At 48.9% G+C, this 24,810-nt stretch overlaps 1 protein-coding gene, 1 non-coding gene and 1 pseudogene across 2 annotated transcripts; 1 reads left to right on the top strand and 2 right to left on the bottom strand.

The window, feature by feature from the left end:
• Positions 1-10,390: 10,390 nt before the first annotated feature.
• LOC117715315 (sepiapterin reductase-like) lies at positions 10,391-14,166 on the bottom strand. The gene is made up of 2 exons (XM_076940005.1): positions 13,825-14,166; positions 10,391-10,974 (listed from the first exon to the last, which is right to left on the bottom strand). The coding sequence occupies exons 1-2, from the start codon at positions 14,133-14,135 to the stop codon at positions 10,791-10,793; spliced, it is 495 nt and encodes a 164-aa protein (XP_076796120.1). The 5' UTR covers positions 14,136-14,166; the 3' UTR covers positions 10,391-10,790.
• Positions 14,167-18,273: 4,107 nt separating this feature from the next.
• LOC117715852 (small nucleolar RNA SNORA17) lies at positions 18,274-18,403 on the bottom strand. The gene has a single exon (XR_004607655.1). It is a non-coding gene; the product is annotated as a small nucleolar RNA SNORA17 (small nucleolar RNA).
• A 3,729-nt stretch (positions 18,404-22,132) lies between these two features.
• LOC117715682 (sperm motility kinase-like) lies at positions 22,133-23,059 on the top strand (annotated as a pseudogene).
• The last annotated feature ends 1,751 nt before the right edge of the window (positions 23,060-24,810 follow it).

Raw genomic sequence — 24,810 nt, 5'->3', positions numbered from 1 at the left:
GCAGCCCCCAAATGACTCTGTTGTGTGGGCTCGCCTTGTGCCTCCCCATGAGACCTTGGTAAGTACATAGAGCAGTGTCCTTACAGGCTACACTTCTCAGTGCTCAGTAGAGACTCACCTAGCATCTACTCTGTGGCAGCGATTGGCCTTGGGCATGCGGATACAGCCACAAGCTTGTCAGGAAGAATATGGTTGCCTCCCTCACAGAACTTGTCGTTGAAGGTCATTGGCTAGAATGAAGCAGGGTGATGGCAATAGTGTGGCTGGTGCAGTGGGGGCAGCAGGTGTTTGGGGGCACATGGTAGGAATACAATATCAAAGATGCCAGTCATTTGCTATCTCTCAGCAGAGCCCCCGTCTGAGAAAACCCCAGCCCAGACAGTAATATTCTGAATCATGTGAACCCAGCACCAACACCCAACCACTCCATAACGTATCAGGTTAGGCATGGATAGCTAATCCATGGAAAGCAGTCCACAGCCTGGCCAGGGATGGACAAAGGCACTCCAAAAGAGGTCTGGCCCATTGGATTCTTGATAGTGATTAGAGATGTGGTTCAGTTGGGAGAGTGTTTGCCCAGCATGCTTGGATTTGGGTTCATTCCCCAGCATGGCATAGAGCCTGGTGTGGCAGCACACTTAACTTACCAGCCCTCGGGAGGCTGAGGCAGGAGGATGATTGTGAGTTCAAGTCTAGCTTGATCTACATATCAAGTGCCAGACCAACCGGGGTTACACAGACCCTGTCTCAAAAACAAGCAAGCAAACAAAATAACACCAACACCAAAACAATAAAATCCAGCAAAACTATACTCTTCTTGAGAATATAGGACTAGCTCATCTTTCTACTCTTCCTCCCTCCATCCCTCCATCCCTCCATCCCTCCCTTCCCTCCATCTCTCTCTCTTCCTTTCCCCCCTCTTTCTCTTCTTCTTTCCTCCCTTTCTCTACCCCTTTCTTCCTCTCTCTTTTTCTTCTTCCTTCCTTCCCTCCCCTCCCTCCCCTTCCTCCTTCCTCCCCTCCCTCTCTCCCTCCCTCCTTCCCTCCCTCCCTTTCCCCAATTACATTCCCTTCCTTTACCAAGTAACCCATGCTCACTATGGGGAAAAAAAAAATGTCAAGAGGTAGAAATCAAAAAAGAGCTAAATAAAACTTCTAAAATCCCACTACCCAGATACTATTTTTTTAATTTGCTGTAACCAACACTAGCCAACTCTTCCTGAGCTCTAGATACAAGATGTAGTTATTGGACTTTCTCTGCTTATTCTACCAACTCCTTATAACTCTAAGAGGTGAGTATTCTTATCTAGCCTAACAGACCTAGCATATCTGGAAAACCAACACCTGGATCCAGAGAGGCCAACTCAAGTGTTAATATTTTGTTACACATATTGGTAAACTTAAAGAACAACAACAAAAAGATGCTGGCACACGCTTTTAATCCCAGCACTCCAGAGGGAGAGACAGGTGGATCTCTGTGTGTTCGAGGCCAGCCTGGTCTACAAAGTGAGTTCCAGGATAGCCAGGGCTGTTACAGAGAGAAACCCTGTCTCAAAAAAATAAAAACCAGACCAAAACAAAAAAGAAAACCAAAAACAAACAACAAAATCATAAACCTATATGAACTTTTTTGTTTTTTTCTCAATACTTTTTAAAAATTTACTTTACATCCCAATCACAGTCCCCTCCCTCCTCTCCTCCTAGTTCTGCCCTTACAAATCCCTCACACCATTACCCCCCCTCCTCAAGAGGAGCTGGTCCCCTTGGGTACCACCCCACCCAGGGACATCTAGTCCCAGCAGGCTAAGCACATCCTCTCCTTCTGAGGCCCAACCAGGGCGGGGATCCAATGGCAGCTGTGTAGGGGCTTAGGTCCAGCCTGTTGGTGGTTGGTGGTTCAGTCTCTGGGAGTCCTCCTGGGCCCAGGTGAGTTGACACAGTAGGTCTTCTTGTGGTGTTATTTTTAGTTTTAAAACACATTTATTTGTGTGTGTGTGTGTGTGTGTGTGTGTGTGTGTGTGTGTGCACATCCTATGAAGCACACGTGGAGGCCAGATGTTAACTCTGGGTATCAGTTCTCTCCTTCTACCTCAAGGGTTTTAGGTATCAAATCCAGGTCTTCTGGTTCTGGCTTGGTCACAACTGCCTTCACACATGGACCCATCTCCCTACCCGCTCTGTCTACTTCTACAAAAATATATTTTGAAAGAACTTCAAGTAAGATGTAGTCACACTTATGTACTATGTATTGCTTAAGTAAGAGGCATGTTTTTAATTATTAAAATTTAAAAAATTATGAGTGTGGGGCTAACACGCCGTGGTGCATGTGTAGTTATCAAAGCACAACTCTGAGCATTGAGTCTCTCCTTCCACCTTTATATGGTTCCAGGGATGGAACTCAGCACTTTACACCCCCCCCCCCCCCAGCCATCTCTTTGGGTCCTCAAATAAACCATTCATGCTGAAAAGCAAAAAAAAGAGATGTGTTAAGAGAAAACAAATCTTTGGCACTCCTCCCACCAGATAGCACAGACGCCGAGTTATCACTCGCCATTGCTGTTGGAGATGTAGGAATGAGAACACCGACGCAGTTCTGAACCTAGACTATCACCCCAGAAAGCTTCCAGAAGCTGAGAACCGCTGAACGTGGCGGTTAGGTGCACAGTGAAGGCCGCGGACATGTTTGGAACCATATCACTGATGCTGACTGTTGCAAAAAGTCCTTTTATATAAGTTTGGTTTAATTTTTATGCGGTGAGTAGGATTAGACCCCACTGCCCTGCCCTGGGCACAAAGTTGTTATAAAATGTTGTGGCAGACAACATTTTATAACATGTTATAACATTTTATAATTTTATAACAGGAGACGAGAGAGAGAGAGAGAGAGAGAGAGAGAGAGAGAGAGAGAGAGAGAGAGAGCGAGAGATTGGGCCCACTGACCAGCAAAGCTGGACTCTGTTCCTGAGATGTCCGAGCTGGGGGAAGTCCCTTCGGACCTGACCTCAGTGTCCTCGCCTGTACAGTGAGCAGGAGCAATCCTGAGGTGGAGTGAACGACACTGGAGCTTCATTGCTGGGTTATCTGCAGCGTTCAGGACGATTCCTGACATAGTTCCCACCCAGTTCTGGCACAAGAAACAAGAGGCCGGGAATATGAAAGGGCCGGGGTCAGGGCACACCAAAGGCTTAAGGACCCCCAAATGAGGGTATGAGTTCTATTTTCCTGGAGGGCTGGGCCAGCCAAGCCGATTAGGGGCCCTGAGCAGCTGTGGGCCGAGGAGGCCGCTGGGAGTGAGGGGATTGAAATGGCTCTTTCCCACCCTCTCCCCCACCAGCCTGCTCTGTGTAAAAATTCCAAACTCCCAATCAAACCCCCTTCTCTTTTCTCCTTTCATTCACCTGCCCATCTTCCTCTCCTCTTCTCTCCTTTTCTATCCAAACTCATAATTAATCGCTCAAGGCAAAAGTAATGAATGTTAATTGGCCATCTGTAGGAAGACTAATTAAAATCTACCACGCTGGGGTTTAAACATACCTATAGCAACGGAGTGAATCGGGAATGAGGCAGGAGGGACTGAGGTAACAGCTGAAAGACTGCAAAACACCATTGGGCTTAGGTGTGAGGGAAGGACGCCAGAGAGGGGCCGAGACGCTGGAGAGGGGGAGATGGAGACGTGGAGACAGAAGGGAAAAACCTCCTGGACTTGCCATGACCACTGCCGGGCCTGGCGTCTTGTCACTGTTCTGTTTGAAGTTTAATGAACACGTTTGCACATTTTCTTCATGTTGGACATGGCGGAAGGGATGACTAGAGTTTGTCAACACACAGTTGTCCCCAGTCATATGTCTGACTGCACTTAGTTCTTCAGGAACACCTGCCCTGTATAAAAGTCATTCATATGCACACATGCACAGCTTTTCAGACCTCTGCTCAAAAGGTGAGACTCGGTTCCATGCGCACACCCTGTTTGTGAGCTGAGGGCAACCCAGGGACACAATACGTGGTTAGACAGTCACCCACAACTACATGTATGTGCACAGTTGGATGTTGACATACAAACTACAAATTATCAAAAGATGGTGATGCACACTCAGATAGCTTGCTATTCAGATGCACCAAGTAGCTTCATCCGTGCTTGAACCCATGTCTGCATGTGTGCATTGTTAACTGGGACATCCTACATCCCAAGACTTACACACAGGTTCACTTAACACTTTTCAATACACAAGAGAAGCTGAATGCTCATATCCTATGTGACTAATAAAGGTGAACACACACACACACACACAGACACACACACAGACACACACACACACACACACACACACACACACACACACACACTCCCTCTCTGTGGGCACTCTTCCCACCGTGGATTATCCTCCCGTGTATTCCCCATTCCCCACAGAATGGAGCTGATCCCTTTCAGAAATGAGCACAAACACTCTGCCTCAGCGGAACCAGGCTTAACCTCCAGGCCATCTCAGGCGCCCTCCTCATAGCCTGCATTCATTTTTGTCCAAACGTTAGACTGTGTAGAGGTCACAGGCTAATGCCGGGTACCTTCCTCTACCATGCTTCATGATTCAAACAAACAAACAAACAAAACAAAACAAAACAAACAGGATCACTCTCTGAACTCAGAGCTTCCCAGTTCTGCTAGACTGCTTGGCCAGTGAGCTTAAGGGCTCTCTCTCTCTCTCTCTCTCTCTCTCTCTCTCTCTCTCTCTCTCCCTCCCTCCTTCCCTCCCTCCCTCCTTCCCTCCCTCCCTCCTCTGGGGTTATGAGTATGCACTGCTGCCATGCTTGGCTCATCCATGGGTGCTGAGAATCTGAACTCAGATCCTCATGCGTGCACAGCAGACATTTGTACCCACTGAGCCGTGTCCCCACCTTAGGAACAGGGACTTTTGGTATCCAGCCCCTATGTCACCACACAGAGATAAGGATGGCTTCCGTGCTGGGGAGCATCATTGCTGTAAAAAGGCATTTTCTAATGAGCTTAAATTAAAGCAGGAGAGAGGGAAAAGACAAAGAAGATTCTGGTATTTGGGAGCAATACCTAGAAAGGGCGCCCAGAGAAAAAGGCACAGGGCTCTACCCCAGGGTCTCTGACGAGCGACTATCAAGTGTTCTGTGCCAGCCCTTTGTGTTCCTAGGCTCAGAGTCTGAGGTTCCCAAATGTCAGGTCCCAAATTACAGTGTCCTGATGTCTCAGACAGGTCTGGCACATCCCACAAGACAGAGTGGACACAGAAAGGGACTCCTAGGAAGCAGGCTGAAGACAAGCCCAGAAAGGACTTGGGGAGGGTGTGAGATGACTGAGTGGGTAAAGGCACTGGCCCTGCAAGGCTGCTGACCTGAGATCTAGCCTCAGAACCCTTGAAGGTGGAAGGAGAGGTCTGACTCCACACCTTTGTCCTCTGACCCCCATTATACAGCCTGCCCTACACCATACATAATAGTAGTAAATATTAAAAGTACAAAAAGAAGGCCAAGGAGGCCCAGGCCTACCAGACAATCTACACACACACACACACACACACACCACACACACACACACACACCATGAGTGAGAACAACAGGTGACTCCCCAGGGTTATCTGGCTGTCGGGGACCTAACCAGACTAGGTGAGCTGGTTTCTAACTCTGGGCCTCTGTCTGGGAGGGACAGGACCTGCATCCTAGGGCATAGATTTTTGGAGAGCCTCCTGAGATCTTGGGATCTCCCTCTACCTGCTGAGTCCTCTCAATCCCCTGGAGGACCATTCCCCCCACCCCCTCTTCACACACTCTCACACTCACTCACACACATACCCCTCTGACAGCTTCTACATTTGGAACTGACAGATGTGCAAGGTAGCAGCTCGGCGCTGCCTGTGCAGCTGAGGCCCCAGCGTTGCAAATGAAAGGGATTATTTCCAGCGAGGCTCAGGGTGGCAGCATGAGCACAGGCCTCTGTGTGTGTGTGTGTGTGTGTGTGTGTGTGTGTGTGTGTGTGTGCGCGCACGCCTGCGTGTGCGTGTGTGTGTGCATGTGTGTGTATTCTTGTGTGTGTGTGTGTGCGTGTACATGTGAAAAGTATGAGTGTGTGGCTTCTTCCACTTTCAAAGTCTATGTACTGTACCTCAGGATTGACTGCTTTCCCCTCTGGGTTCTCTGTTTCTGTCTCTTTCTCTATCATGTGTTTGCTCACCTGTTCCAGGCTTTTATCCTTACCAGGCCTAGTTTGGTTTCTGTATCTGAATGCTCTAGAGAGCAAAGAGCTATTTCCTTTCTAACTTTGCCCCTGGTCACTTTTGGGTCTCATACAAGTCTTGGGGGCACAAGGAAGGGCTCAGTGGGTAAAACGCTTGCTGCTCAAACATTAAAACCTGAGTTCAGGCCTCTAGCAGTCTTGTAAACAGCTGGGTCCAGTGGTACAAGTCTGTAATTCCGTGCTGGGGAGATAAAGACAAGAGGATCCCTGGAAGTCTCTGATCAGCTAGTCTAGTTGAATTGGTGAGCTTTAAGTTCACAGAGAGAGCCTATGTCAAAAACAAAACTAAAACAAAAACCAAAAGCAAGAGGAAGATACTCAATTTTAATCCTTTAATCTTGAACCTCCATATGTATGTATGTATGTATATATGTATGTATGTATGTGTGTATGTATGTGTGTATGTGTGTGTATGTGTATACATGTATGTACATATATCTACATATCTATCTACATCTATATCTCTATATATCTACACACACACACACACAAGCCACATACACAATACATACATGCACACACACAAGAAACACCCAATTTTCTTCTGGAAAACAATGCACCGTGCTGTCATTTGCGTGGGGTCCACTCTGGTAGCCATTCACTCACTCACCTTTCAGCAAACCTCAGCAAATGGCTGCGGTGGTATGGGTCTAGTTAAAGGTTATGGGATATAGCTTCCTTCTTCAGGCTAAGTTTGGAAAATACCAATCCTAGATGCCAGTACTGCCTGAGCCAGACAGTCCTTAACAGCCAGACCGTGGGCCAGAGACTTCTGAGGCCTTGAGAGCATCCCTCAGGTCTGGAAGGAAGTAGGAGCCTCTCTTTCTTTGCTTCAGGGGAAAGGTACTCGGTACTAAGAGACCTTTAGACTACTTTCTGGTCTCTTAGCTGAGGTATCACAGAGACTCTGGGTCATCTGTGGGAGGTTCTATCATGTGGGCTAGCCCAAAACATGAGGGGAATTTTTCTTCTCACCTCTTCAATAAAATTAAAATTCACAAAAAATTAAGTTGGCTTGCTAACTCCAGCTAGGGCTCTTAGGCCTGAAGGTGCTGTTTCCTACAGGCAAAAAAGACAGGGGTGTAAATATCTGGGGAGGAGGGTGACTAGGACCTCCTAGGGTGGGCTCTATGATGTCTCAGAGATGCCCAGCACCTGTCCTTGCCCCCAAACTATAGAAGAAGACAGGGGAACAGGGCAAGGATGATTCCCTTTCCTCTGTGCAAATCTCCCTCATTTAAGCACCCTTCCACCAGGCCCCAGGAGAAGGCTTGGAGGGATCCACCTAATTTTCCTGCATGCTATCCCTGAGCTTCTAATCCCATGCCCATCTTGACTGCATACCAGGTCATTGAGATGCAATTCCTATTGGAAAGCAGTCACCCCGTGGTGCCTCCTCTCTGGTGATTGGGGAGGCACATTGCTCACTTCCTTCAGTCTGAATGAAGGACAGATCTAGGCTCTCCTGGCATGTTCACACATGAGTCCAAATTGCTGAACACACATTAGCATGTAAGACGATGCATGGTCTTCAGGGAAGGATGTGCGTGGAACCAGAAGGTAGTGTCCCAAGGCCCCACTCCTTAACCTGAGACATGGGACTCAAGGGAATGAATCATGTCCTAGGAAAGTGATCTAGAGCCAGGTGTTTAGGTGGCACTCATGCCTCCAGGCTTTGTTGACAAGAGACTAGAACCAGCTTTGCTGTGGGGCATATGAGCATATTCATGGGAGAAGTTCCTGACCAATCAGACTCCAGCTGGCTCCATTTATGGGTAGAGATATTACAGCCCCATGGGGGTAAGCTTAAGATACTCTCCAGCCCCCAGCTAATCAGGGACATAGCTGCTGGGCCCCAGCTCAGACTATTAAACACAGAAACAAAAACCTACCCGGCTCAAGGACAACAAAGACAAAGAAAAACCATGTTTGCCTTTTGGCTAATCTGCAGCCCTGCTCACCCCTGCAGCTGGACTCTGTGCATGTGCAGGCATGTATTTATGTACGTGATTGCATGTGTTAATGTGTGGGTGGACCAAGGCCAGGCTAGGAACTCTAGGAGACAGATGGTTAAGGCCCTGGAGGCCAGCACACAAGTTCCAATTCTGAGGGTTGCTCCGGAGATACTGAGTCCTGGGCTGAGATGGATGCTGAAGAATCTCTGTGGACAGAGATGGTTGCAGGTCACTGGGGCGGCCCTGGGCCTCCCAAGGAGAGCGACTCTATCCCTTTCTGACCTCCTTCAATTCTTTGGATCCCACTGAGGGTGGACCTAAAGCCCTCTCTTAGAACACACTGAAGCCTCTGCATTCAGAAGACATGAGAAAGCCTCGCCACCTTGTGGAGACATGCGGTACTACTCCCTGAACTCCTGCTCTGACATAGGGAGAGGCAGAGTGACCCTGCTAGGGTTTGGGCTGCTGCTGGCTGCTCCACACCCTTAGAACCTGGGAAAAGCAAGAGGCCTGGGAGGAACTCCTGTGCCTCCAGGACAGAAGGGTACCCGAGATTAGTTCACCCACTTGCAGAAGACAATACAATACCAGTTCCCCCATGCAGTCTGGCAGTTCTTGAAGAGAGGCTTGCAGGAAAAAACAGAATGAAACAAAATAGGGATTGCTTCCTCCTAAGGAAACATAAGTTCAGGAAGGGGATGGAGACCTGCTCTACACCAGCTTGGAAATGTCTGGACTCTGGAATCTTATCTATTCTCTTACTGTTCTGAGAGAAACTATCCAGATGGAACCTGGGTCCTCCCGAACAGGCTGACACAGGAGCAGAGTGCAGTGTGTGACAGAGATCTTGCCACAGGTCAGCCAGGGCAGGGTACCTGGTCCCTTAGAGAGAAGGCTGTGTGTGTGTTGTCACAAGGCAGTAGTGGAGGTGGCAGTGTAGCTCAGATGGAAGTGCTCACCCATGCAGGAAGCACTGGCATCCATCCCCACCACTGCAGAACCCCAGGCATGGTTGTGCATGCCTATAATCCCAGCACTTGGGTGGATGTAGGAGGATCAGAAGTTCAAGGTCATTTTACAGGTTGAGGCCAGCCTTAGATTCAAGAGGCCTTCTCAAAAATAAAAGAGGTATCAGGGTCTCATCAATAGTGGGGCATTCAGTGCCAAACACAGACACTAGGCCAGTCAGCACTCATGACAACCCTTTGGGATGGGTGCTCTGATTTGCTTAAGTGTGTTGTACTGTACAGTCTTCTCAGAGGCACAGAGCAACTTCCTGTGTGTTACAGCTTGTAAGCAGCAGCCCAGGGGTCTGAATTCAGCGATTTTCATTCTCGAGAGGGTGAGGACTGGACTGAAAAAGGCAATGGAAGTCACCTAACCCCTTCCACCATGGGGAATCCTGTAGGATCTGGACAATTGTGAAGAAATGACAAGCCCCACCTTTCCACACTGCACAGACCCAGTGCGCCCTCTGCTGGGCACAAGGAGGGTCAGCGGGTCCTTTTAACAAGCAGATGCAGATGCAGGGCTGTCATTTTGTTGTTTGTTTATTTTTGATGGCTGGAAACTGTATGGTCTTTGTCAAAGGTGTCCCAAGAGGCTGGCTGCAGACCAGTCCCATGGTGGAGTTCCCAATCCATGATGGTCGACTGCACAAGAACCAGATCCCTCAGCACTTCCTTCATGGATCCTGGGTCTTCCTTCCCAAATGCCTGTTAGACCTGTCTGTACCACAGCAGGCCAAGGGCCACAAGGACAGTTTCAGGGCTTGTCACGGGATCTGGGACCTATTCACAGCACTGCCAAGTGAGCAAGGTGTAGAAGTGGATCTCAAAGCACTCACTGCTCAGCGCACTCTGCTGTGTGCTGGGCCCTGAGCCTTGATACTCATGGACTGGCTCTGGGGTCCTCAAGGAATGCCAGCAAAGGTGTGTCAGTGTGGACAGAAGTGTGAGAAGGGCGTGGGTGTGCGGGAACTCCATCTGGATGACTTTGAACCTGCGCTTACCACTGTGTGGACCTCAATGAAAGAAGGCAGACAGCTCTCGGCCTTCACTCTGGGAAATATGAGCAGTAAAGTTCTCAGGACCCACCATATAATGAACCAGGGGGTCCCTCCTAGGCCCTCTATAAAGGGATAGCAGGCATTCATGAAAGACAACCCATACTCCATATGCCTCATTAACTATGTATTTGGACGAGAGTCAAGGAAGGAGCAGTGAATACCACAGGATGAAGGCAGTATCACAAAGACCAGAAGCTCAAGGAGCATCCACACAGGATGCCCTCAGTCCTCGCTCTGCATCAGCACCCGTCCTCCTCAGCCACAGACTGACCACAGACAAGAGACTCAACCTCATCTGTCCAGTGATTCTGCTTCCCCTGCTCTTCCCAGATCTAAAGTTCTCTTCCTGGGGACAGAGAACTCCAGTACACATCAGCCCTCTCCCAAGCCTCTGCAGAAATCTTCCAATGACTGGCAGTGCCTGCCCCTCCCCGCTGGTTGGGTAGGAGGGCTTATATGTGTGTTAGGGAAGGTTGAGGGGGCCCTGTGACAGGACATGGGCTTAACTGTCATAGAAGTCCATGTGGGCTCCAGATTGGAAGGTGTCCTTTTGCAGCAAGCTCAGCAGTTTCTGGGCTGAGGCCCCACAATCCACCAGCTTCCCCTCCGACTTCAACTTCTGCAGGCTGCTCCTTAACTCTGGGTCCACGGAGGTTTCCCGAGCCAACTGCTGCTTGTCTGTGTCCAGGGGACCTGGTGGGTGGAAAGCACAGGATGGGAAGAGGTTGTAGGTCCCTGCTGTGTGGAGACTAGAGCTGAGTCAGGTCTGGCCAAGGCTCTACTGTGTGGCCTGGTAAACTTTTTTCTTGTGTTCTGTTATGTCCTCTCGGTGTATTCTTGAACTTCGGGATCCTCTTCCCTTAGTCCCCCAGTGCTTGGATGGCAGGTGAGGACGGCCATACCACGGTATGACTGAACACTGGGTTCAAAGCTGAAATCTATGAAGCATGGTATAAAATCCAGCTCACCCTCTCTTGTCCAGGTAACACCTCTTCCTGACTTTCCCATTAAATGAACACAGAAGTAACCCTGCTGGCTCCTCACTCCGCCCACAGCAAACCAGGGGCCAGGTGAGACCTTCATCTTCAAACCCTGACGAGCAGGTACACGACACAACCTTGCTTTTCTCCTTATTTCAAGACCCTCCTCTTAGCCTTCTGATAAATTCATCTGGAGGCATTTTGCTGGGCCTACAAAGCTTCTCAAAACCCCTGGATGGGGCACTCAGTTGCTATAGTGCTTGCTGTAAAGCATGAGGATCCGAGTTCAAATCCCCAGTAAAAAGCTGAGTGTAGGGGATTGGAGAGATAGATGGTGGCTCCCTGCTAAGAGCATCTGCTGTTCTAGCAGAGAACTGGGGTTTGAGTCCCAGCACCAACATGGCAACTGACAACTATTTGTGACTCCAGTTAAACAGGATATAGTTCTCCCCTTCTGGCCACTGCAGGTACTGCATGCATGTGATAACACATTTTAGGCAAAACTCTCCTCCACACAAAGACCTGTCACTTTCTAACAAGCTTTGTCACTTTGTCTTGCGTTTCTGGAAAATGTCTCCAGCCTGGTAATGGAATTGTGAAGCCTCCCAAAATTGAACGGTGTTGTAGGGGCAGAAATTCATGGAACACAGGGACTGGAAGAGGAAGACTGCTAACATTTGAATGTCCTCTAGCCTGATCCCTTTGTTCTCTCTTGTGTTCCGAGACACCCTCTTGTGACTACATGATGGCTTCTAACCTGCTGTGTAGCCAGGGCTGATTTTGAACTTCTGCTCACACCTCTCAAGTGTTCTACCATGCCCAGTTTCATGTCCTTGAAGACCATTGGGCAGAGGCTTGCTATCTTTCCAAACAGACATTTCTATCTTTGGAAAGCCGTTAGAACATTCTTCCAGAGACTGAATAAGAACTAGGCCGGCCCCTCTTTGTCTTCAGTGTCTGGGGGAGCTTTTCAGTTCCTTCATGAAAACTGGAGCAGCCTCCAGAGAGCTAACTTAGCTCTGGGGCCCTCTGGAACTGGCACCCCTCCTGCCTGTGGCTTACATGTGACCACTGCTGTCTGAAGAGCCTAGGCTGAGCTCAGAGCAGGTGAGCTGGGTATTGGAACAAGAAATATCATGGATGTTTGTGTGTAGGGCTGGTGCCAGATAATCTGAGGAGATGCAGTGTAGATGGAGAAGTTAGGAGCAAGCTTGGATCCTGGTCCTGTCTCACTTCAGCATTAGACAGGACACCATTTTGCTTCCTTGTCTCCAGGATCCTGTCCTAGTCCAAAGAGGTACAGACAATTGAATGGCACCCCTTAGTTTCTCACCGAGTCTGTCACACATTGCTATCCTTCTAAGCACAGAAATCACAGGTTTAGAAGAAAGGCACGGTGGCATATGAATAGGCTGGTGGGACAAGACAAGGTCTCAGAAGATCTCATATGCTTAAATCTCCCTAAGAACAGGGCCTATCTTATTCATGTGAGTGCCCTTTCTCCACTCTATTCAGTGTGACAGCACAGCTCAGCCTGAGATGCTCACCACTCAACAACATCTCTTTGCTTGTCTTTGAACATTCAATGTGTCCACTGAATGATTTCCATACAGCTTTACTGGGTGCTGGGCATACATGGAGGAATAGTATGTGTCCCTTGAGGGACAAAATCAGACAGCTAAATATATAAAGATATTTTGTTTTTTAGCTTCAGTCTTAATTCATTTTTATATGTATGGATGTTCCTCCCACTTGCTAATCAGACAACTCCAAAGGCTGAATACCTCTGCCCCTGACTGCTCCAACTTCTTGGGAGTCTGTATTTTTCTTGCAAAGTTAGGAGTCACTACCAGTGGGGGGGGGGGGGAGCAACAGTTTTAGATTCTTTATTGAGAATACAGACCCAGCCCCCAGAAAGGTACCAGCTAGGTCTGGAGACAGCAGTGTCAGGACCACCCACCTACGTGGGGCATAGCTCAGCACCCTCACACTGGGTTCCTCAACAGCCAGGACCTGGCATAACATTTCTCGGGCAGCCTTCCCTGCACAGTAGAGACCCCAGCCCTTGAAGGGCTTCAGGGCACACAGAGATGAGATGTTAACCACAGTCTTGCTCAGGCCAGGGCTATCCGGGAAAGCATTCAAGGTGCTGGAGGTCAAGCAGAGCATGGACGTCAGGTTCAGAGTCCAGTAGTTATTCACCTCAGCTAGGTCATTCAGGTTTAGGAAGCCTTTGGAAACATCCCCAAGAACGGCAAAAAAAAAACAAAACAAAAAAAAAAAAAAAAAAAAAAAAAAAAAGGACCATGGAAATGACACAGCTATGGTGTTCTTCTCCCTCAGCCTTTCACAGTTCCTCCCCATAGCCATTTGCTATCCCTCTGCCCCAGCTCTGCAGGCATCACTAATGCAAGCTAAGAATACACCTGAATGCTCTTTAGAAAAGCAGAGGGATTTGTTCAAAAAGTTCTGATTTACACACCTGCCAGGTGGAATCGTCACCCTTCAGTGACACTGGTACATCCTTTCTTTTTGGACTTTTGGGGACTTGCCCTCCACCTACCCAAAGGTCGGGAGTCTGTCTTGCCTATGCAGCAGCCCCTCGGGTCTAGGGAGCTCGCGCACCGCGCTCAGCAAATGCTGCACGCTGGCCTCCGTGCCCAGATCGGCGGCTGCCAGCTCCACTCGCACATCCGGCTGCTGTGCGCCCAGCTCCTCCTTCAGTTGCCGCAGCGCCGAGTCACTGCGCGCGCTTAGGAGCAGCACGGAACGGGGCGACAGCAACCGGGCCAACTGCGGGGCCAAGGCGCGACCGAAGCCCCGGGAGGCCCCGGTCAGTACGCACACAGCGCAGCCCAGCCCGTCTCCCTCCATGCCTGGACCTCAGCCTCATGGGCAGCTACTTAACTGGCATGGGCGGAGCCTATCTTTGGCTTTGGGCAGCGAAAGTTCGGGGCAGCATCCACTTGTGTTAGGGTGAAAAAAGTGACCAATAGCCAGGGAGGCGTGGTTCGGCAGCAAATCCCATTCCCCTTCCCAGGGCTTCCGGGTTTCCCTTGCGCGCCACTCCCAAAAGCTCAGCCATGGCTAGCTTTCTGAGAGGCGTGTTCGGAATTTCCACCCTGTTCCAGGATCAGCTTCCTCCTCCAGGGCTGGTTGTCTTCATCCATTCAGGACAGACCAGTTAGCGACCAATGACAGCCTTGAATGAAGTCCTTGCCTGTTGCACTCTGATCAACAGAAGCCTTCTCTGGAAGAGCGCAGCAGCTCCCCCAGGAGGTGCTAGGCAGACGGAACCAGAAAATGAAGAGCACACAGGGGAAGAGAAAGGCTGAGAATCACAACAATCTCAGGAACAAGACCCATCTTCAGTGAAAACACTGGGTTCCTTGGGACCTGTGGACAGCAACCTTATTCTGTAACTTGTGTCATGCACCCCAGAAACTACTTTATAATCTCAAATGGTAAAGAAAAATTCCCAGCACTCGGGAGATGTCCGAGGAGGATAAGGAGTGAGACACAGAGATTGCTTTGGTCCATTTGTAGTATGAGGTGAGCTAGAGTCCATCGGAGTTACAGACAGGCTGACTAGCGGCTAGCCCCTCTTTGTTTCAGAAAGTTCAAATGCCAGGACCTGTCTCTTCTTAGTCAGGCAGACAGGGAAGCCAACTATCAGAAGGGACCACTCTTAAGTCCCAATTTTTTGGTCCTGGAATAGTCAGTTACTGATGTCATTCTGCCCCCTTGTGGTGGCTCTGTAGCAGTACCCTATCAGTGCACGTGGTTTGCTGGGGGGTGGGGGGTGAGGTCCCTGCTTCATTCAACTCATACCAACAATGGGCAGGGGGAGCTTGCACTGGTACACCTACCTAACATGATTTTGTTCTTTCTTTTTCTATGCCTGCCTTAATAAGGAACAAAATACCTTTCATTCTTGGGCTGCCCAGGGAAATGTCCCCGGAAGAAGCTGCATAGCCTCACTGCTGTCCCTGGCCCTCAGGTCCCTAATGAGAGTTGACTGGGCTGCAAGTCAAGAGTGTGACATCTGCAGCCTGGGAGATTTTTTGAAGCACAAGAAGGCTGGGATGATGACTCTTTCTGTGCATACAGGTCTGCTTCCAATGTGAGATCTGAGTTTATTCCCCAGAGTGCAAGGAGAAGAGCCAGCATGCTGGCTGAAGCTTGTCACCTAGCACTTTGAGATGGAGACAGATACACTTCACTCTTTTTCATGGGTTTTGGAGACTGTGTTTCTATATTGAGCCCTGACTATCCAAGAACTTGCTCTGTAGACGAGGCTAGCCCAGAACTCACCAAGATGCCCCTCCTCCTCTTTTTCTTCCTCCTGATTAAAGTCCTGTGCCACCACCATCCAGCTAGACAGGTGCATTTCAACCTTAATGCCCTTGCAAAACCCTGTGTCCAAAAGTCAAGGTGTTCAGCACCTATGAATTGACATTTGAGACTGAAGTACACGTGTACACACACACACTGTGTACACATAAAGTTGAGCATGCACGTGCATGTACACAAGGACACACATGGAGAAGAACACAAGTTAAACATATCATGTGAGAGTGCACCTGCATGCACCCTAAAAACAGTGATGAAGAAGTCCACAGTTGATTTAAGCCCCAGGCAGCCTTTGGAAGGCCTGACCTCCTTTCTGCAGGAGCATCCTGGTGGAGAAGACTTAGGAGAATCAGACATGGCGATAACGCTGAGAACACCTGAGAGTTCTTCCATGGATGTGGATGATTGACAGCCCAGCAGGCCAAGCTCTGGGGAATCTTAGTACTACTGAGGAGGTTCCAGTTGGTGGGCTGCCAATGTGATCCCAGCTTTGTTAGCACTGTGGGTCACCTGGATGTCTCACTTCCATGCAGCAGGGACCAGGCACCTCTCAGAAGCAAAGGCAGATGGCCCTGCACTGGGGAGAAAAGAAGGCCATCTGATCAGTTCTAACATTAAACTCTCCCACCCCTTAATCATGACATATTTCTTTAATATTGGAAATAAAATTTATATTGTTAAACAGTCATTTGGCTGGGCAGTGGTGGCACACGCCTTTAATCCCAGCACTTGGGAGGCAGAGGCAGGTGGATTTCTGAGTTCGAGGCCAGCCTGGTCTACAGAGTTAGTTCCAGGACAGCCAGGGCTACACAGAGAAACCCTGTCTCGAAAAAGAAAACCAAACCAAACCAAACCAAACCAAACACAAAACAAAACAAAACAAAACAAAACAAAACAAAACAAAAAAACCAGTCATTTGGTTGTTATGTTGTTGTTGGGTTTTTTAATTTAAAAAGGTTTATTGGTTCCTTGTGAACTTCATTCATACCATAGACCCCCCAGTCCCACCCACCTCCCCCACCCCCATACCTGCTCTCCACCCTTGCAGCCTTCCCCTGCAACAGAGAAAAGGACTGTTGTGGAAGCTGCTGTGTCTCACAGGGCATTCCACTTTCATCCCTTTTGTCCGTACTACTTTGCTTGTAAGTGTTCATGGCAATGACTCATGTCCTGTCTGAAGCCTCTGGCTGCTGCTGGTCTATCAGTGTGGATCCTCACTGGGACTCCTCTCGGATAGGCTGCTCCTGCCCTGAGTCACGGAGACCCTGTAGTTTCAGATCTGTAGAACTAGCCCCTTAATGCCACTACAGAAGTTCACTGATGCGGTAGATGTTGGGGTGGACCAATTGAAAGCTCTGGATTAGGGCCTGAAAGGTATAAGAGACTGTCAGCCTCAAGGCTCTCATGTGCTCATGCCCTTGGGATCAGCTTATCCTCAACTCCCACGAATGCCAGCTCTGCCCTGCTGTCTATGTGAGGTGCAGGACTGCCCTCCTGAGTGTTGTAGCCAGTTCTCCCATTGATAATTCTGGAGACAACTTTCTCATATGCCACAGATGATGAGGGAGGAGGGTGGGTGTGTCTGCCTTTTATGTGCCAGTGCCCAGCATACAAGAATCAGACCCAGATCATCTGTAACCCTAACATCCAGGGCCAGTTATATTGTGATGCCCAGGCTAGGTTGTAGGGCCTACTCTTCAGACTGCTGCAGGAGGTAGGATTGGGGTTGGGGACAAGGGCAGCTCTCTTGCTCTCATGAGCCCAGAGAAGCTCTCCTGCCTGCTTTAGGTGACTAGGGACCAGGGTAGCTGTCACTGCTGTATAACAGAGAAGAAGCAGGGCTAGCTTTCCTATCCTCACATCCACACTACCACAAGGACAATAGTGGTAGGACCAGATCTACCATGCTAGCACCCTAGGGACAACTAACCCCCAACTCCTGCAATGTTTGGGTCCCTGAGTACTGTGGCTGGCTCTGGGCAGGCTCAGTTTTCCTGTTCTCAGGCCTCTAGGGCCAGCTCTCCCACAATGCCTAGTTGAAGGGTGGGGCTAGTTCTGCACAGCCCTCAGACATCAACATGTCCCCAATAGCTGGCCAGACCAGGGACATCCACCTGCCCTTTGGTAGTGGCAGATCCCTGCTACTGCAGGGCCTTGGACCCAGATGTGGCCCCCAGTGTCAGCACAGGACCCCACCATGATTCCAGGTAACAGTACCAGCTACTCAGATCAGGCTGGGCCTGCCTCTCGCGGTCCTGCCCACATCCTTCTGTTTCTCTTTCTTTTCCACTTCTCTACCACTTACTTAGTGAATGTCTGGGGTCATTTCAGGTAATCTCATAAGTGCTCTGCTCTGTTCACAAATTATGGTGGCTGGCAGGGGTCATCTTGAGTATTGTGTGTCTCCCCCAGGCCTGGCTGCTGGACTGATATACACCTCAGACTAGCTCCGTGTCCCAGCCCCATGGCACAAGAGTTGTGGTCATTTCAGGTTCACTCCTTTACAGGTCCACCTGAGTGTCTATCTGTCTTGGGCTCAGTCCTGCTTGGTGGAGTTCTTCCAGTCTCTGGCTTGCTTTCCATCCTGGGAACCTGTCCAGGCCTGACAGGCACCAGAGTGGTGGTCTTCCCAGGCTAGCTTTTTTTGCAGGGCGGGGATGATGTTAGGCTACTAACCATTCAGATATTCATAGGTCAACACGCTTAGCATAGACAGCTTCTCTCCTCTCTGCCACCCCATGATGTACATATGACATAGCAGCCACACCTACAATACCTCTAGGGGCAGGACTTTTATTGTTTTGAGATGGGATCTTTCATGTGTATCTTTGCTTGGCGTGGCCTGGTACTATGTAGCCTATGCTGGGCTTACATTTGAGGCAGTCTGGGCTGGAGAGATGGCTTAGTGGTTAAGAGCATTCACTGGCTGTTATTCCAAAGAACTAGGGTTCAATTTCTAGCACCTAAATGGCAGCTCAAAACTTTCTGCAGCTCCAGTTTCAGAGGACCTCACACCCCTATACAGACAAAACGCCAGTGCACATGAAATCAAAATCAAAATTAAAAAAAAAAATCAAACAACTTTGAAGTAGACTGGCACAGCTTCCTGTGTGGCAGGGATTATAATTATTGGCTTGCTTCGTCACTCCCTGCGTTAAGACAAGTTCCTCTGTCTCCTTGTCTCTGTCTCTGACTCTTTCTCTTCCTCTTTTCTGTCTCCCATTTCCTACCTCCCTGGTTATCACTGAACTTGTGGACGTGCAGAAGGTGCCCTTGAAACCCCGAGCTTTGTGCCTCCACAACTCACAGCCGCCCTTGGTTTACCTGTCGCTGTCCATCAAATCCGAGCTGCTGCGCATGCTGGGTGAGCATTCTGCAAACCGGGCTGCCCATAATGTCTTCTTTGCTCGTTTCTATTGACAGTTTTTCGCTGGGCAACTCACATTGCACACTATCCTTTGAAAATACTACGGCTTATTAAAAAAGTACTTTGAAATGACCTCAGCACTGTGAGGTCATTGACCTGCCCATTTCCAGCTCTGCCTGAGGCTGCCTGTCCTCACAGTGCAGAGCTGTTGGCTGGAGAACATTTGGACTTCCAGGCTGGTGAGCCACTGCACTGAGATCTTCGTGAATTGTTGAATCTCAACATAGTGAGTTTCCCTCTACATTCCTGTGTTTCAGTTGTCTTAGAGATGTTTTTGTTTTCTGGACTTAAACGAACTCTATCTTCCTGTCCTTTCTTGGTTTGAAGTATGATTGGGGAAACTTTTATTTTCATTGTTAGTTAGATTTTTTTTTTTTTTGCTCAGTTTTAAAATGACCTATTTTACATGGCTTTATTGCTTTCATTAAATTGGAACATTAGTTTACATTAACTGCACAATGTGAGCAATCTCACAGTGACATTTATATGCATGTACATGAAGAACTTCGACCACACTCGCCTGATCACACTGCCTCTTGCACACCCCTTCCAAGTCCCTCCATGTTTCCCTTTTTTGTTCAGACTCTGACCTTTCAAGTACAGGCCAAGTCACATCAAGTCGTCCTGTTCAAGGACTGACAGGCCATACCGGATGGTCTCTTAAGGAAGGGCACCAATGTGTCTCTGGGCTTTAGCAGAAAGCCTCCTCCTAGTCGGTTACCTTAGGATCTTCTTGGCAGTTTGTCATGACTCCATGCAAGGGCCAAAGGCAATGCGGTATCATTTTCTGATGCTAGCTATGGAAGTGGGCAGCTGAAAAGACCCAAAGATGGGATAAGTTAAGTCTAAAGAGAGCCAGATTTGCACTTTTGATAGGAGAACACAGTATACTGTGTCTCTGAACCTACTTGGGTCCCTCTGTCTGCAGCTGTCATCCCATGTGGTATCTTCTGTCTAAGGAGGTGAACGTGTCACTAGAGCTAGTGTGTTATCAGGCACAGGAGGTGGGAGCAATAATGATGTTGAAGCAAAGAATCAAGCCTGTGCTCTTGAGTTCTGATGGCGAAAGTGCTCAAAGAACATGTCCAGGAATAAAACCTGCCTAGTGCTGGAATGGTCTCCCCAGCACTCCAGAGAACCCCCTTCCAAACACCTGTTCTTTTGGAAAAACAAGAAGGGGTGACTTTTTTACTGACAAGGAGAGTCTACCCAAATATCCAAGTCAGGCTTGAATAAAACTCCTTCCTCCAATCCCAATCTTTTCATCCTTTAGAGGAGAGGCAGCGGGGAGCAGAACCTTCATGGTCCAGCAACTCAGCCCCTTTCAAGTGCCTTCCTGTTTCCCAAGTTGTTGCTGAGGAAGGCTGGTCTGTGCTCTGTGACTTTCAAACATCAAATATCTGATTAGAGAACTGGCAGGTAGGGCTTTGGTGCCCATGGCTGGACAGCACCTGTGTCTCCCTTTCATTGTGTGATGGTTTAGCTTCTTAGACTTGCGAGCCAGTGCTTAGTGTGGAGCGTGGAGACAGGTGCCGCCTCCAGGTGACAATGAACATCTCATTAAGAGAGCATGTCCTCCCTAACCTCTGCTAAACTGCAGTCCAGTGCCTTTGGTATCTGTCATGTGGCTGGTTCTGGGTGGGTCCTGTGAGGTCCCTTTAATGTGTAGAACTGATGACCTCTGGTGGGAGGTGACAGCAGCTTACCCTCAAGTGCATGGAAAGGGCTGACCACAGCCCTCACGCCTCAGTCACTGAGGTCACACTCACTTGTGTCTTTGCCTGTGTCTCACAGAGACCAGTAATTTTTGAAGCGTTTAGAACGAACAAAGAGCATGCAGAAAACAAAAGCAGTCCTTTCTCCTCTTTTATCTTTTGCTTTCTGCTTTTTGGGTTCATGAGACAGGGTCTCCTGGAGCACAGACTGGCCTCTCCATCACTGTGTAGCCAAGGATGACTTCAACTGCTGATCCTCCTGCCTCCACTCTCATAAATTTTATCATTACCCTGGGCTCATCTTTATGAGACTCTCCTGACTTTCACTTTGTCTCCTGTCTGTCAGCTGACCCTGGAGCACTCTCCTCAGGCTGGCAGAGCTAAGCTGATCATGTCTAGATGTGTGGTGTGTGTGTCTGTGTCCTGCCAACTCCCTCTTCAAACTTCAACCCCAACACAACAGTAGTAAGGTTTGTGGCCTCACAAGCACTAGAGACTTGTGGCCTTTAGAAGCAGAACATGTGGCCTTTAGAAAGGCCTTGATAGACTGATTCCATGCTTTTTCTTGACCATCTGGGAATACATACACAGTACCAGTTAGAAAGCAGCTCTGTGACACAATCAATCTGTTGGGCTCTCTCTCTCTTGCAGTGCCAACATCCAGATGCACAAACATAACTGGGTTTTTTAAGAAACCCAAACTCTCACTATAACCACCTGTAGTTTCACTTCCAGGGAATTGATGCCTGATGCCTTTTATGACGTTCAAATGTTATAAAAATAAGATTATATCAAATAATTTTTATCACTCTTTCAAGTTACATATAGTACCTTTTCGTGTGCTGTCTGGGTGCCCTTGGAGCCCCGAGGAGGAGGATTTGGAACTGGAGTTGGGGAATTGACCTGGGTCCTGAGAACCACATGCAGGTCCTATGCAGTAGTAGCAGACCTTCAGGACTCCAGAGCCAGCTCCCCAGCCTGGACACTGTGGGCTTTGGGCTGTCTGTTGTCTTATCTACTTCTCTTGAACCTGATTTTCTTGGTGCTTTTGGTCACAGTGTGTGTTGCGATCAGCTGAGAGGAAGGTTGTCCTTTCTGATGAGCAGTTCCTAGTGTCTGTGATTCTTTGTGTTGTTCTTTCAGTTTGCAGTTGGTCCCTGTCAACCTGACCTATGTCAAAGTTTGTGTCTACTCCTTTGAAAGGTGTTTTTCTTTCTTCTCTTTCCAAGCATTCAAAGACCTGAGTAAGTTATCTAACTTATTTCTGACCTTTATTTTCTTGCCTTTTTGATGTAGGAATCTGTGGGTATAAACATTCTTTTGGGCCTGATTTTAATTTTTTTAAATTTATTATTGCAAGTTTGGTTCTAGCCATATCAAGGAAGGCAGGATCATGGAGCAAGACCTGGAGGCCTGCTGCTCTATCAAGGAGAAGTTCACTGCTGACTGGAAGATGATGATGACCCTGGGCAAAGGAAATTTTTCAGTGGTCTAACTGGCCTACCGTGAGCCCACACTCAACTGTGTGGCCGTAAAACTTCTCAGGAATACCAAGAAGTATACCTCGCTTATCACAGAGGAGTCAGCATTATGAAATCCCTTACCCATCCTAACGTTATCAAGCTGTTTCACGTGTTCAGACGAGAGAGACCACCTACCTGGTGATGCAGCATACCTCAGAGAGAAGGCTAGTATACCACATCTACGAGTGGGGGTCTTTAGAGGAGAGGGAGGAGACGGATGTGCAGTACTGCCACGACAATCACATTACCCACAGAGACATAAAGGCCAGCAATGTTATGATCATCTGCAGTAGGAACACCAAGCTGTGCAATTCTGGCCGGGCTGCTTAGTGATTCTTGGGCAGAAGCTGGTGGATTTTTGTGGCACGCTGTCCTAATGTGGCATGTTGCCCTACTGTGGCCCAAAACTCTTTAAAGCTGAGGAATATGAGGGCTGCCTTGTTGATATCAGGAATTTAGGGGTCCTCTTCCTCATGGTGGTCGGGCTCTTGCCTTTGCGAGGCAGGTCTTTTGTGAAGGTGAGGCAGCAGATCAATGCTGCAAATGTCAGCCTTCCTCCTTGTCTCCATCGATATTTTCAATGTCATCATCAAACTGCTGATGACCAATCCCAGAAGGAGGCCCACAATCACCCAAATAATGACGTGCTCCTTGATCAGGGACAGCGAGGCATACTTGCAATCTACTTCCACGCAGAGTTTCTCAGGCTCCAGAGACCTAGCATTGTCAGGACCACAAGAGTCATGGGGTTTAAGCCTGAAGAAATCATCCAGTCTCTGAGAGAGCAAAAATTCAATGAGGTGAGGGCAACCTACCTGATTTTACATCAGTCACCCAGGACAGACTGCTCCCATCACCAAGGGAAAGCCTTGAAATGTGTGCAGCCAGGCCTGGAAGATCTTCACTCCTTCCCTGCTTCCCACAGGAGAGCTTCTGAGCCTCTTCTCTCCACCTTCACCTTGCCTCACCTTCATCTAAGCTCCAGGAGGAGGAGGATAAGAATTCCAGGCAGGGTGACAGAAGGCATGCTGGGTGCTGCCAGCCAAAGAGGACCCATCCTCCCCAGCTCTCCCACCTGGGCTCCCTCATGGGCTGCAGGTTGGAAATCAGTGAGAATTTCTCATGGTCTAAGAGTGTGTTATACAGCAGCCTGACTGCATGTGCCCAGACAATTTGATTTCTATATACTTCCACTTCTTGACCAGACAAGAATGAGTTGACATAGACAGGAATATGTCCTCTTGTGGTCCCCAAGAGTTGCTCTGGGGATCCTGTCAGCAGGAATCCTCACAGATTCCTCCTCTGGGATACCTTATAGAAAGAGACCCTCACACAGGAAAAGACCATCACCCAAGAAGATATCATCAAACAGGAAGAGGTCATCATTCATGGAATGGCCATCATTCAGGAAGAGATCATTACTAATGGCCAGCCTTAGGATACAAGCCCACCTTCCCTGGTAGCGAACATCACTTCTGGAAGAGGGTGAAGAAGACAATCATGAACTGTCTCTGAAATCTGTGCTGCTGCCTGCCACCACCAAAGAGAAGCCAAGCCTCCTGTAGGAACCTGGCTCTGAGGAAAGGAGACAGTAGAGTCACCCACAGGACCAGGTGGGTACATGTCCTCATTCAATTTATCCATACTCCTCTTGTCCTTTGTGACAAATGATGAGTGTGCCCTCTTGTGGCACGCTTAGGAACTTAACGTTGTGTTACTTCAGAAAGACCATTTCCATAGAAACCCTTGAAGGGCCACCTCTTGCTTGTAGAGTCAGAAAAGGCCTGCAGAGATGCTGATCAAAGCAGAGATAGGAGGTGGTAGAGGCATTGCCAAAGGAAGCTGAGGGTCCTTGGAGAACCAGTGGGGTGCTATAGAACTGCAGGGCCAGCCCAGTAAGTCCTGCATGTTTCAAAGTCACTAAGAGCCTCCTTCCTGTGTTTTTCTGCTTTGAAGTCCTGAAGACGACCAGTTCCAGCTCCATGGATTGTGAGCCATGATTTGGAAGTCGGGCTGGCTAAGAATCAGAGGGTCCCTCAAGGGAGCAAGGCCAGATGTCCAAGAGCCAGTGTGGTCACAGGCTCCTCCTGCACAGGAAGAGCTGCCCACCCCAGCAGAGATCTGTCCAGGTAACATCCCAATAAAAGGGCTGGTTTTCACTGGGTCCCCCTCAGAGGAGAGGGCTGTATGCAAAAGTGCCCTAAAGCTGTATGTGGAACAGTAGCCACATGCATCTCTCCCAGCCCTGGTAAACATCAGAGATTGTTCTATGGGACGTGACTGTCCTTTGCTCCCTGTTTCCTGCAGGGAACATGGTCTTGTTCAGGAGGTAGCCTTCTCTCCCCAGAGAAGTCTCCCTAGACGTCTACCTAGTCAGCCTGTCACACCTGCCCCCAAAATGGGTTCCCAGGTTGAGAATGAGGGCTGCAAGTGCCCACATGGGACTCCTGTAGAGGGCCGTCTTCTGCAAACGTTATTCATATATTATATTGCTTGAGTCCTCAGACTGACCTCAGAGCAAACATATGAAA

The sequence above is a fragment of the Arvicanthis niloticus genome, chromosome 9 (assembly GCF_011762505.2).
Source record: "Arvicanthis niloticus isolate mArvNil1 chromosome 9, mArvNil1.pat.X, whole genome shotgun sequence".
NCBI lineage: Eukaryota > Metazoa > Chordata > Mammalia > Rodentia > Muridae > Arvicanthis > Arvicanthis niloticus.
The sequence above is the reverse complement of the archived record's forward strand: the minus strand, read 5'-3'. Positions and strand labels throughout refer to the sequence as shown.